The following is a 12,327-nucleotide window of genomic DNA, read 5'->3' as shown; positions in this document are numbered from 1 at the left end:
AATGGGGTATTCACCAAAGAAGCTCGAATGTCCTCAAGCTCACGAGAAAGCCTGTCAACTTCCTCCTCCTTCCTCCTCAAGGCATCTGAATAGTCTCCGACAAGGCTAAGAAGATGGTCACAATCTGATAGATGTAAATAACTCAACTTCATTGTTCCCATTCCTTCCCTAATCCCCTGTAAGTCAACACAAGAAGGCTTTCCCAGAACTCCCTTATGTCTACCCTGTAACTGAATCATCCGGATGTGTTCCTCTATCATATCTCGCATCCTGTCATGATGAGATAATGAAGTTACAATACTGACTTCACTCACTTTGAGCTGGCTGGACAAATCCTGCGAAGTACTACCAGTTTCAACCTCATATGACGAAGCATCTAACTGTGCCTGGTACTCTCTCTCAGCAAAGTCATGAATGCTCAATGTCTGCTCATCTCTGCCAGCTATCTCACCATCATGTACAACAACATCCTCATAATCATCATCTGAACCCACTATGCTGTAGTCACTACCTGTTGGAACCAAACCATCCTGAGTACCTGAGACATCACCCTTTGGCAGCCTGTATACAACTGTCTCAAATTGAGTACCAAGTTGACAGTTACTATCCATCAGCGTAATATCCTTCACCACTTCTTCCTGTGGCTGAACTGAAACCTCTGACTGGTTGCAAACTTGTTTCTCGAACTCCTCATTAAGGTTCCTAGTAACATCTCTCACTGTATCAGTCAATGCTTTGCGAGAAGATTTGCCAAATAGAAATCCAGTCGACTTATCCACCTTAGCTGGGTCGGACAGCCTGTCATTTATACGGTGGTGCTTAACCAACAGTTCAGACATGTTATGCCTTATTTTCGTAAGTTCATCTCGAATGTCTAAATAGCCATCCTTTCTACAATTCCGACTCTGGATACTGTGTCTATCAATTGTCCAAGATTGTGTCCACAGAGACTTTGTACTGTACCTGTCCATTTTGGATAAAGTAGAGTGCTGATCACTCATGTAAGTCGGTTCTCACCCCACAGGATGGCAAGAAAACCGCTCTGATACCACTGTAATAACCCCAATAAGTTATAACTTCTTCCAACACCAAAAATCTTTATACTTCAATTGTTTGACATTTCGTCAGACACTTTGCAAGCAAGGGTCCTCTGACTGATATAACTTTTCAAATTGCTGCAGTGATTCTTGTTTGGATTTGCCTCAAAGAGAATGCTTACAAAAGACTCCAAATTGTCTAAACAATGACCTAACATAAATATGCAACTAATTTTGGCAATAGTGAATGCATATATGAGTTCTAATCATGAAAATGATCACCTACAGCCAACTGGTATTTTAACAAACAGTTGGTATGCAAGCTAACTAGCTGATAAAAAATGATATATTAATGCTCAAAGACAACTATTAATGACCAGCAATTGTATCTCCTTAATTGAGAATGAGTATCCAATACAATATTCATACTAAGTTAGCCAAGACTCTTGGCATTTACAAAGATATCAAAATATGATGATTGCTGGTAAAGTAATATGCACCTACAGCTGCCAATGAAAACTAATGCAACACTAAATATTTAACTTCAATACTCCCCTACAACAGTACGCTAATCACATGCATGATTAAATACAACTAAAGCCATGGATAGCTGATACCATTGTGAGGAATGTAAAAATGAATGATGTATCTATTAATGAATGATAGGTCTGATACGAAATGACAATTACAACAGCACTCTATAGTGAAAGGCAACTATGAAAATACACAACAGACTTGGCATAGATGTATTGCAATACCACTGAACAGAAAATAACCTCCTCAAGTGCCCAAGTCGTGCCTCTCTAGCTGCTGCCCCTGATTGTAGATGGCTGTAATAATTTTCTTTGCTTTTTCGAATTTGCTTTTTCGAATTGCTTTTTTTGGATTGCTTTTCAGGACCTGCTTTTTCGGCTTGCTTTTTCAGTTCTGCTTTTTCGGCCTGTTTTTTCGGACTGCTTTTTCGGCCTACTTTTTCGAACTGCTTTTTCGAACTACTTTTTCAACCTTCTTTTTCGAACTGCTTTTTCGTCCTACTTTTTCGATCTGCTTTTTCGGCCTGCTTTTTTCAAACTGCTTTTTCGGCCTGCTTTTTCGATCTGCTTTTTTTATCTGCTTTTTCGGCCTGCTTTTTGTACTCAAATATTTTTTCTCAATGTAGCACAAATAGAAGACTGAAGTATCTTCCTCCCAGCTGCAATAATTCAAGTGATATTTCACACCCTCAAAATTGCGTACCAATTGAGAGTTTTCGTTCTCAATGGCCACAAATATTTTTTCTCAATGTAGCACAAATAGAAGACTGAAGTATCTTCCTCCCAGCTGCAATAATTCAAGTGATATTTCACACCCTCAAAATTGCGTACCAATTGAGAGTTTTCGTTCTCAATGGCCAGTTGCGACTATTGCAGAAACCCTAGGCTCCACAATGCACATCAACAAACATCAACATCAACAACAACAAATCTAGATGATTAGAATGAAGCCCGGGGTGCCTATTTATTCTTTTTCCTCCACTTTCTCCAGAAGCTTCTAGAACATTATTTTGTTTCATCTATTAAGTGACTTTATAAAATATTTTATAATTCAAGTCACTTTATTAAATTAATTAAATATAAAGTTACCTTTTAATAATTATTTATTTGATAACTTTATAAATAATTAACTTAATACCACTTATTTATTTAATTAAAATAATTAATTAGTCATCCTCATAAAATATTCATTATTTTGGACAACCTAATTAATTAAATTAATTAAATCAAATTGACTCCAAAATGGGGACATGACACTGAATATGCGAAGAGACAAGGGAAAGACTTCAACAAAGGGATAGGTAAAAGTTGAAGGAAAGACCTTTGAAAAATGGCAACTCAAAACACTAATAACACAGGAATATTCATGAGCTTTTATTTTATTCATATTAAAAATGATAAACGTTGTTTAGTCATATTTGATACTGATTCATATTATTGATGATTCCTTTCTTTCACCTCATCGCCCATCTCCTTGGCTTCACAACCAGGCGAGTCCCAGGTGTAGGAATTCTCAGAGCAGACGGCTCTATTAATTATTCAAGAAGATTACAGACATCCATCATTTCACATTCTGTGATTACATAATTATGTTCTCTAAATATTTCAAATTTGGATATTAAATGAATCATAACTGATTTCCCTTTAACTCCAACTCTTCACCATTGATGGCATTCTTGCTGGTGAATTCCTCGGTGTCAATATGTTCTAATTCATGCCTAGTAATATGTTTAAGCTTTGCAACATTTGGGTACCTTCCAATGTACATGATTATCTCTATTCCAAGGGCTGATTTATTGATGAGATCTCAGAGTATTATTGTTACGTTGAAAAGAAATTATACATACTTCATATATATCAGCAGATGGCATACAAGATTAATCTTAATACTTCAGTCTTAACCATCTAAGAAGATTAATTCGTTTTAGATAGAGGAAGAAAAACTAAAAAGTATTACTTGGATTATGCATGAGGTTAAATAATGATTTACTGATCAATCGGAGTCTCAATATTCCGTATTTAGGTTCTTTGATTTATCATTGTAAAATAAGTATACTACTTTCAAATTTGACTGTACTCTCCATTACTCATCCGGCTTGATAACCTGTATGGCTTTCAAGGTTTTTGGAATGGCCAAATGTGAATTCTATATGACTCTGATAGTTTTTCAGATTGGGAGTATATCAAAATAAAAAGCTGACTAAAAAATAAAACAAGATATGCATAACCTGATTGCCAATTCGGATTTCTCTCTCTTCGCCAACTAGTGTACTTGATTCCCTACCAAGTAAAACTTGATACGGCTCTGGTATGTGCAAAACGGAATACAATGGCTCGGCTAGGAAAACGTGAGTCACGGCTCAACATGATTGCCATGGCTTCAAAGAAAAACATATCAATCTAGGAGAGAGAGAAGTTGCTCGACTTAAGATGAGAACGTTTCAAATTAAGAAAAGAAGAGAAGAAATTCGGAAAAGTGTAAAGAATGGAATAATAATCAGTCCGGCTCCTCTCACGGCTTCCTTTAAAAGAATAGCAAACATGACTCCTAGGCTCCCACCGGTTACAAGAAGATTATTGCCCATTCGAATGCATCACAAATATAAAAATATATGAAAAAGAAAGGAGGAAAAAGAATAAAGAGTTGAAGAGAAGTTGGAAAGACAATTTGAATTGCCAAATATTAATCGATTAATCATGCCAAATGTTATCATTTAAAAGCAAAGAATATTAAATTGAAAAGAATAAAGTAGGAAGGTTGTAATTTGAATATTATAATAATTCTAATGTTATTATAACTCGAATATTATTAAAATCTTATATGTACTTATAAACATCACTTTATTAAAATATTAAGATATAAAGTTGCCAAATCATTTTTTTTAAATGCATATATATAAATATTTATTAAAATAATATAACGAAAGAAAAATTAAAATCCTTTAAGATACGTTTTATATTTTAACTCAATTATTTTAATTAAATTAATTATTTAAATAACTCATGCGGTTCCATAGATGTATCTTGTTTCAAATCGCTAGGCACTCTACCCGTCTGCTCAGTGATGGTGATGCCCTACCTAATTCTTTTCTGACAATGCTTCCACCCTTTCAACATGCTTCCTGCAAAGAATTTCTCCGTAGTTAAATTATAAATTATTTAAATATAACAGTTAACCTTCATCTCAATTCCATGAATTTGTGATTAACGATCAACTAACATGTCATCTTCACTTGAAATCATAATGATTAACTATCTTACCATTTTGCCAGATTATAACAAATTAAACTGCCAACTAACTTCATGCGAACCTTAGCGGCTATATTTCAAGCTAGTTCAAAAATTGGGATGTAACATTGTGGTTGAAGACATGTTTGTGTTAGCAGATGCAAGAGATCATTTTGGAAAGGTTGCTGAAGTATAACGTGTGATATGTTCATCGTCAGACCGACTCTTATATTGGGAAATATTTTGGAAGTTGTAAAGTGTAATGTAGCATGTGGAACTTTACTGTAGTATCTTAATAACATCCTATGTAATTAATTGTACATTGGGTATCATGACCCCAAGAAAATAAGGCAAACATTTGTAAATAAAACAAGCATTTTTTTAGAAAATGAAATTCAATAAATAATCATTATTAATATCTATATTTATTTTTTATCCTTAAATTATATATATAGAAATTCCAATAACAACATTATTAATACCTTGAAATATATTAGAATAAATTAATAAAGGGATAAGTAATAATAATATTACTACCCCTTTTATAATGTAATCCATGCAAATTATAACCCGATACTCAAACATTCAAAATGTTCAAATCCAATGCATTATTAAAACAACCAAACGACACGACCCGTTAGAACGATATATGTATCGAGTCGAGCAAAGGAAGTGGACATCGAACAGGAGGGAAGAGAAGGTAGGGACAGTGGCAAAACCATATAGTATTAAACAGAAAGACAGCATCAACAAAGGAGGGAAAAAACACATAGCAAAGCACATAGAGATTACAGCCACAAGCATTACCCGTGAAACGTCTTCAATGCAAAACTTAAGATGCCGCAAGGAAGTCAAGGATAGAATATAACCAGTGACATCAGGCATCATCCGGAATTAACGTGCTGGAACAAGCAGGGAATAAAATGGATGTGGAATTGAATCCGTGTGATAACCAAAGAAATCGTCATTAAGGACCAGAAGAGCAGTAACTGCAGGTAAACTAGTAGCAAGAGTCATACTTCCAACAAGATCCTCAGCTGTACATCACACTCATACCACTGTCAAGCCACACAGTACACCATCAAAACCAAGAAGAAAGGCAAGGTAACACTCCTTGAGGATCAGTAAGGATTAAAGAAATGAGGTGAATCTACCTCTATTAGATCACCAGGCTTAGGAGGGAAATCCTCTCTCCTAAGAAAATTGGATGCCTTGATCAAGCATCCATAAGGCTTATTGAGAAGATTGCGAAATGAAGACACTTAGTGGACAGTTGTTCCCTTTTGGAAGCCCTGGGAAGCTCTCGCCCAAGAGCTAACCGTCTGATTGCAAAACTCTCATTAAGAAAGATATATTAATTTATGAAATAGAACCTATATTTTAGACTTACTAAAAATAATATGTTATTTAATGATCCTTATGAGTATTGAGAATTAGTAGAACTACAAGTTGTCAACCTGAAATTTGGAAACCCAGAACCAGGGACATTACAATGGTATCAGAGCATCGATCTTGCCATCCTGAGGGCAATGCATGCAAACCTACAAAAGAAGAACAAGTAAAATGACCATGAATGAAATGGCCAATGAATTAAGAGTTTTTACGGAATAAACCAATCAAACTGTCATAAGTCAAAATGAGAGATTAGATCAATCCAATCAGGCCCTTCTAAAAGCTTTGCAAAATATGGGAAATTGCATTAATAACCCTAGAAATAATCCCTCCCACGAAAGAGATATAAGTTCAAATGAACCAGATATTAACAAGTCATCATCATCTAGAATCCCAAGACCCCCATTCTTACCAAGAGAAGAAGTCCAAACAAAAGATCAAGCTTAGGAGGGAAATCCTCTCTCCTAAGAAGCATGGATACCTTGATCAAGCATCCATAAGGCTTATTGAGAAGATTGCGAAATGAAGACATTTGGTGGAGAGTTGTTCCCTTTCGGGAGCCCCAAGAGCTAAGTGTCTGATTGCAAAACTCTCATTAAGAAATATATATTAATTTATGAAATAGAACCTATATTTTAGACTTAATAATATGTTACATAATGATCCTTATGAGTATTGAGAATTAGTATAATTCAGAAACCCAAAACCAGGGACATTACACTGGAGAAGCTTAAAAAGCCAACCTAATTAGTTATTAGGACAGTATATAAAGGAAAGATTGTTTCCTTGGTTTGTAAGTAAGTTTTCATGATGTTTAGATGCTTTGGATGCAAATTTGATTAGAGCAGAATAGATGATTATGTTGATGTTTGTTTGAGAACTTGAAAGGAACTAAATTGGCAATTAAGTTGCAATATTGGTTAGTTCACTGCTTGGATTTGTTATCTTAAAGATCTATTTGTATAATAGTTACTAAAGCAATGTTGACAATGGGTTTAATTGTCTTCCTTATGCTCTTAACAAGGCTAGAATCTTTTGACAGGGATTCAAAGTCTTCTAACAGGGACTAATGTACTAATGGTATTGTAAGTGGCTCCTACTAGGGTCACATCCTTTCACAAGGAACTTTTATATCAGTACATCATATTGTGGGCTCCATCGCCACTGGGGTTTTCCCTCTGATCAAGGGTTTCCCTAGTTAACAAATCATTGTACATGTTTTATGTCTTGGCATTACTCACTATTTTGGTTGTTGAAGTTGGATTTCATTAATTGGATTTAAGTTATTATTGGCATACAACAGATTCACCCCTCCCCCCCCACCAAGTTGTATTGGTGGACTTTACTTTCTAACAACGGACTCACATTCCATTGAGCCCTTAACCATTGAAACTGCCTCAATTAGGATACTCTTAGTTTTCTCCAACTCTTGGGCAATAGCCTTATGCTCATCCTCCTCAAACAAGTGCCTTCCCTTTGCTACAATAACGTCTCCTTCACAGTGATTTTAGGAGGAGCATAACCTATTCTTCTCATCCCAATAGGCTAATTGGATCTTAAAAGGAATGAAAAACTGGTCACGTTTTTGTTTATGGAGAAATGGAGAAAATGAAATATTATTTAATGGTATTTAATATTCTTTAAGTTACTTTATGTTATAGAATAACATTATAAAAGAGAAGTAACTTTACACGAAGCAAGTTTCATCAATTGCTTAAAGAATCTTTATAAAGGAAGCTTGTACTCACTCTTGGTTATGGTATGCGACTATCATTTGTGCTATTTCTCCAAGCTGCTGAGATAACTGTGACTGGCTTTCTGAGGATGAAACACCAATCTTCCTTGATTTACATCAGAATTCACCATAGTTCTTATTTACAAAGTTTGGAATAAATAATGGAGGCATTTGACAGATATGAAGTATTTTAATTGAAAGTACAAATAGCTGATGTTGGTATTCATTTGGATAGTTGGTTCATTTACACTTGAAGATGATAGGAAGAATTCCTGTCTTCATCTTATATAATGGTCTTCTCATGCCAAGACTAGTGCAAGAACATTGGGCAAATGTATTGATCGTATGAAGAAATCACACCTAGGTTTCAAACTGCAGGTATAATATTGTTCCCAGTGATCAATAGAAAACCATTTGGTCTCAAAATAGGCTAGGGTGACATTGATTTATTATTTTATTATTTCGGCCCTTTTTCTTTTATAATTAAAAAAGTTAATTAAATTTCTTATTTAAATTTAGGACAACTTAACTAATTAACTTAATTAAATTACATCCAAATTGAGTGACATCAAATCAGCCCTACCAATCTTGTTTCACAAGGTCCTCCAACATTAGATTAATGCAATACACCGAAGAGATAAAAAAAAAAGATCTCTGTCCCTTGCTAGTCTACCTACAAAAGCATATTGTTTTGCAATATTGTTGTTATTTGCATGAAATTTCTTCCTCTGCCAAAACACTTTCTAGAACACAAGTAATTTGTATTTTTTATTTTTATTATCTTCCCTAAAACATCCATTGACTTCAAGAAGATTGTTTGAAGAGATGAGTTCATTGTTTCACATTTGATGGAATCTAGGATGCTATGTCAAGATAGTCAGTTGTTCAATTTGAATGAGAAAAAACTACATAATGATGGTAAGAACCTGGTGGCCTGAAAGAAGTACAAACTACAAACACAGAAAGTGGTCATTCAGATATAAGGTGCTCTAGATAGAGGAGGATTTGAGTTTTGCATCAGTCAGAAAATGCTGAAAATAGGGGCACAACAACACATAGCACATGTCATAAAGCCTTCATCAAATCAATCTGCATTTTCTATCTTCCCTGAAGCATCAATTGACTTCAACTATGTTTGGGTGGAAGAATTAGAAATAAGATGATCCATGACAACATTTAAGGGAAGGCTTACAAATCATTAATTCATTAGCTCCTCAATTAACAGGCAAAATATATATCACAGAAGCTCATTTATTTCTTCTGCAAATTTCTAATTATCGAAGATTTTAAACTCTTACAAATGTGCATGCTTTAGCGGTGACTATTTTACACATTTCAAATGCATGAGGTAATTTCTTGATGTTTTTCTGAAACATATTTCCACAACTTTTATATACACAAAAGGAAATACAGCCCTTGATGTTCAAAGATAATCAGGCTCAGATGAAAGTTTTAAAACTGTCCTCCAATTTTTAGACAAAAGACATGCAGACAGTAAATTGCAAGAAAGGGAAAGATAAATTCAAAAGAAAAAGAGAAATATAAACAAAATTCAAATTGAAGTTTTCAAATAGCGTTCCAATTTTAAGAAAAACACATGCAGATAATATATTGTAGGAAAAAGCAAGATATATTTAATTTCTTTTATAGAATTAGTGCCAATGACGAATGAAAAGAAATAAAAGTCTCCACATCACAAGAATGATAGAGATATAAAACCTGCCCGATAGTTTCTTCTTGTAAATGGCCCACAGGCTTGACTTCAACATCCTACGATCATTTTCCAGTCAATACATTTTTAATATCTATGAAAAATATTCATGGATCTATAGCAATAACTTAAGGGAAATTTAGAATCTCAATCTTACAAATTTTCCGAGACTTGGCTTCTATAATATCCATGGCTATTGTAATAAGATGGTTATCACTATCACAAGCATAAACGAGGAGAAAATAACACTAGCACATTTATGTGTTCAGGAGATCCATATTAATCAAATAACTAGACACTTTAAATTTGGTCTTTCTCTAGGGTTGCCATATGTAAAATCAACATCCAAAATCCAATTGAATAGGTTAATGAATGTTACATACTCTGCAACAGCAATTCCACCATGACCATCAAATACACCAAAGAATGATGCTCGTGATCCTTGTGAATCAATTTCAATGCTATAGGTGTCCTCCATAATCGGTCTTCCTGTGCCTTTCACAGAAAAAGCACCATAACTGCAAGCACAATAAATGCATTTTTCTGCATTAATCTAGAATATATAGAAAATGATTAACAACGGAAAGCATGAAAATGGAAAATTGTCTCATTTTGATTGAAAATAAGGTTGATTGTATTGATAATAAAACAAGGCAATTTAAACTAACAAACAGCACTGAAAGAAGAATGATAAGAAACGGAGAAGCATGCCCAGCCAAACCTTGGGAACAAAAAATGGCTGGGGTCCATACACGATGACCACTGAGATAATACAGAGCTCCCTTATAACATCATGACAGAAGAGAAGATACTAAATAATAGTGAAATAACTATAGTTTCCCTTACAATAGATATACAAAGAGAAAAGCAGTGTTTATTCAGAAAAGAAGCCCATTAATGACAGCCACCTTTGGCCTCATCAAGTCTTGCAGCAGCACCATTGCTTTTCAAATTTGATATAAAAGCTGTTGTCTCACTCCAAGCAGCAGATTTGAACAATCTCTTTCTTGTATGAATCGCAAGCTAAAGTATTTCTTATGCTGACTGGTTGGCGCAGGAATCCTTCTTCGTAGCAACTTGTTCAATGGTTTCAAACAGCAATTTTCTTTTTCTCACAGGCAGCAAAAAAATGTTTCAATGGCTTCACTGTGATGGCTGAATGATAAATAATGCACACATTCAACTAATTTTCATCTGACTTTTGAAGCTGATAGAGACATTCAGTTTGTTGATAAAGAAGGTTTACAACAAATTTCATCAAACTGTCAGTGTTTTCTTTGGTCCGTGAGAAAGACTGCAAGGCTACTTAGGTTGATAAGGACAGAATTGATGAAGAAGAGGAACTGTATCAGCTATTCTTTGTGATCAGACCTTGTGTTGCCCTTGGGGGTGAAGTTGGATGATTGGAATACCAAGAGGTACAGATAAGTTGGGTAAATCTGAAACCACAACTTCTGTGAGGAGAAGCTGCATTGAAAATTGGAGATAAAAAAAAGCTCGTCTGATTACAGTAGAGAAGTACAGTGGCAAATGATTGGGGTTGATTATTCCAAGCAGGAAAAAAGATCCTTGGGGAAACAAACCTTAGTATTCCCATTGCATTCCGCATCAATCCTTTCAAGTTTCAAAATTGGGATTACGGTGAACATAAGCATGAATCATCCAAGTAGCAACACTGTAAAGTCCAAGAAATAAGGCTTGTGTTTGCGGCATAGTTGCAGCGGCAGCCTATTCTTTGTCCACATGTATTATTTGATTTCTTAGAGGCATTAAAAGGCCTATTCAGAGTAGCAATTCTTCATATTTTCATATACAAGAGGTATTATTTCTTTGGCAGATGTAGAGGAGGCAGCAGGAGTATGCAAAGTTTTGCATTCGCAATACATAGATACCCTTTTTAGACTAACAAAGTACTTAACTTTTCTGCTTTTTTCCCTGTTCCATTTTTTTTTTTAAATTGCATCTCCCAAGGCTTTCAAAACCAAATGAAAATCTCTTTGAGGTTAAGGCAAGAAGAACAAATACTTTATTTAGCCTTTGATGTCAGTAGTGTCGAAATTAGATCTTAGATGCCTACATCAAAATGCTCTGTGCTTCTTTCTAGGGCATTTTCAAATGTCTTATGGATTCAAACAACACAGATCACATTGAATTCCCTCCACTTGTCTGATACAGTCAATGAGAATCTCATCATTATTTCCACTAACAAGTACCCAATGCACCATCAAGGGATAACTTTTGTTACAAGTTGAGGCATTTAAAACAGTAAATGGATTGAATTGTTTCCCTTCATATTATGTTCAATTCATTACCAGAATAGTAATCACAAAACACATAAAAAACTAATGGATAGTATAGATAGTGGAAATCTGGACAAGCAAGTGAAAGGAAAAGCTAAGTCTAGTATGGCTTGAGTAAGAAAACTGATACATTGTAAACACAAAGAGTTAGTAGGATACACCCTTTATATTTGCAAGGCCTTGAGTTTTGGGACAGTTAGAGAGCAAGTATTCAACGAAGTGAAGAGAAATGATTTAAGACAGATTTAAGAATATCATAGCCAGAACAAGAAATAAACTGATAGATTTGTTTACCGTACAGGTAAAGAAATCAACACATACAGATAATAATAGCCGAATAGCAGAATTATATTCACAATAGTAGATTAATGATGATTTACAATGATCCCAG

The 12,327-nt window shown here is 34.7% G+C and overlaps 1 protein-coding gene across 5 annotated transcripts in view; it reads right to left on the bottom strand.

The window, feature by feature from the left end:
- LOC149529179 (putative protein phosphatase 2C 45) overlaps positions 1-12,327 on the bottom strand; it is a 333,681-nt gene that overhangs the window by 207,738 nt on the left and 113,616 nt on the right. For all 5 annotated transcript variants that reach the window (XM_089808590.1, XM_089808587.1, XM_089808591.1 and 2 more), the window contains exons 4-5: positions 10,020-10,154; positions 9,649-9,695 (exon numbers count right to left, since the gene is read on the bottom strand). In XM_089808590.1, the coding sequence (XP_089664716.1) occupies positions 9,649-9,695; positions 10,020-10,154 (182 nt within the window). The remainder of the gene's footprint in view (positions 1-9,648; positions 9,696-10,019; positions 10,155-12,327) is intronic.

The sequence above is a fragment of the Cupressus sempervirens genome, chromosome 11 (assembly GCF_028749045.1).
Source record: "Cupressus sempervirens isolate cs-2001-9-10 chromosome 11, ASM2874904v1, whole genome shotgun sequence".
NCBI classification, from domain to species: Eukaryota; Viridiplantae; Streptophyta; class Pinopsida; order Cupressales; family Cupressaceae; genus Cupressus; species Cupressus sempervirens.
The sequence above is the reverse complement of the archived record's forward strand: the minus strand, read 5'-3'. Positions and strand labels throughout refer to the sequence as shown.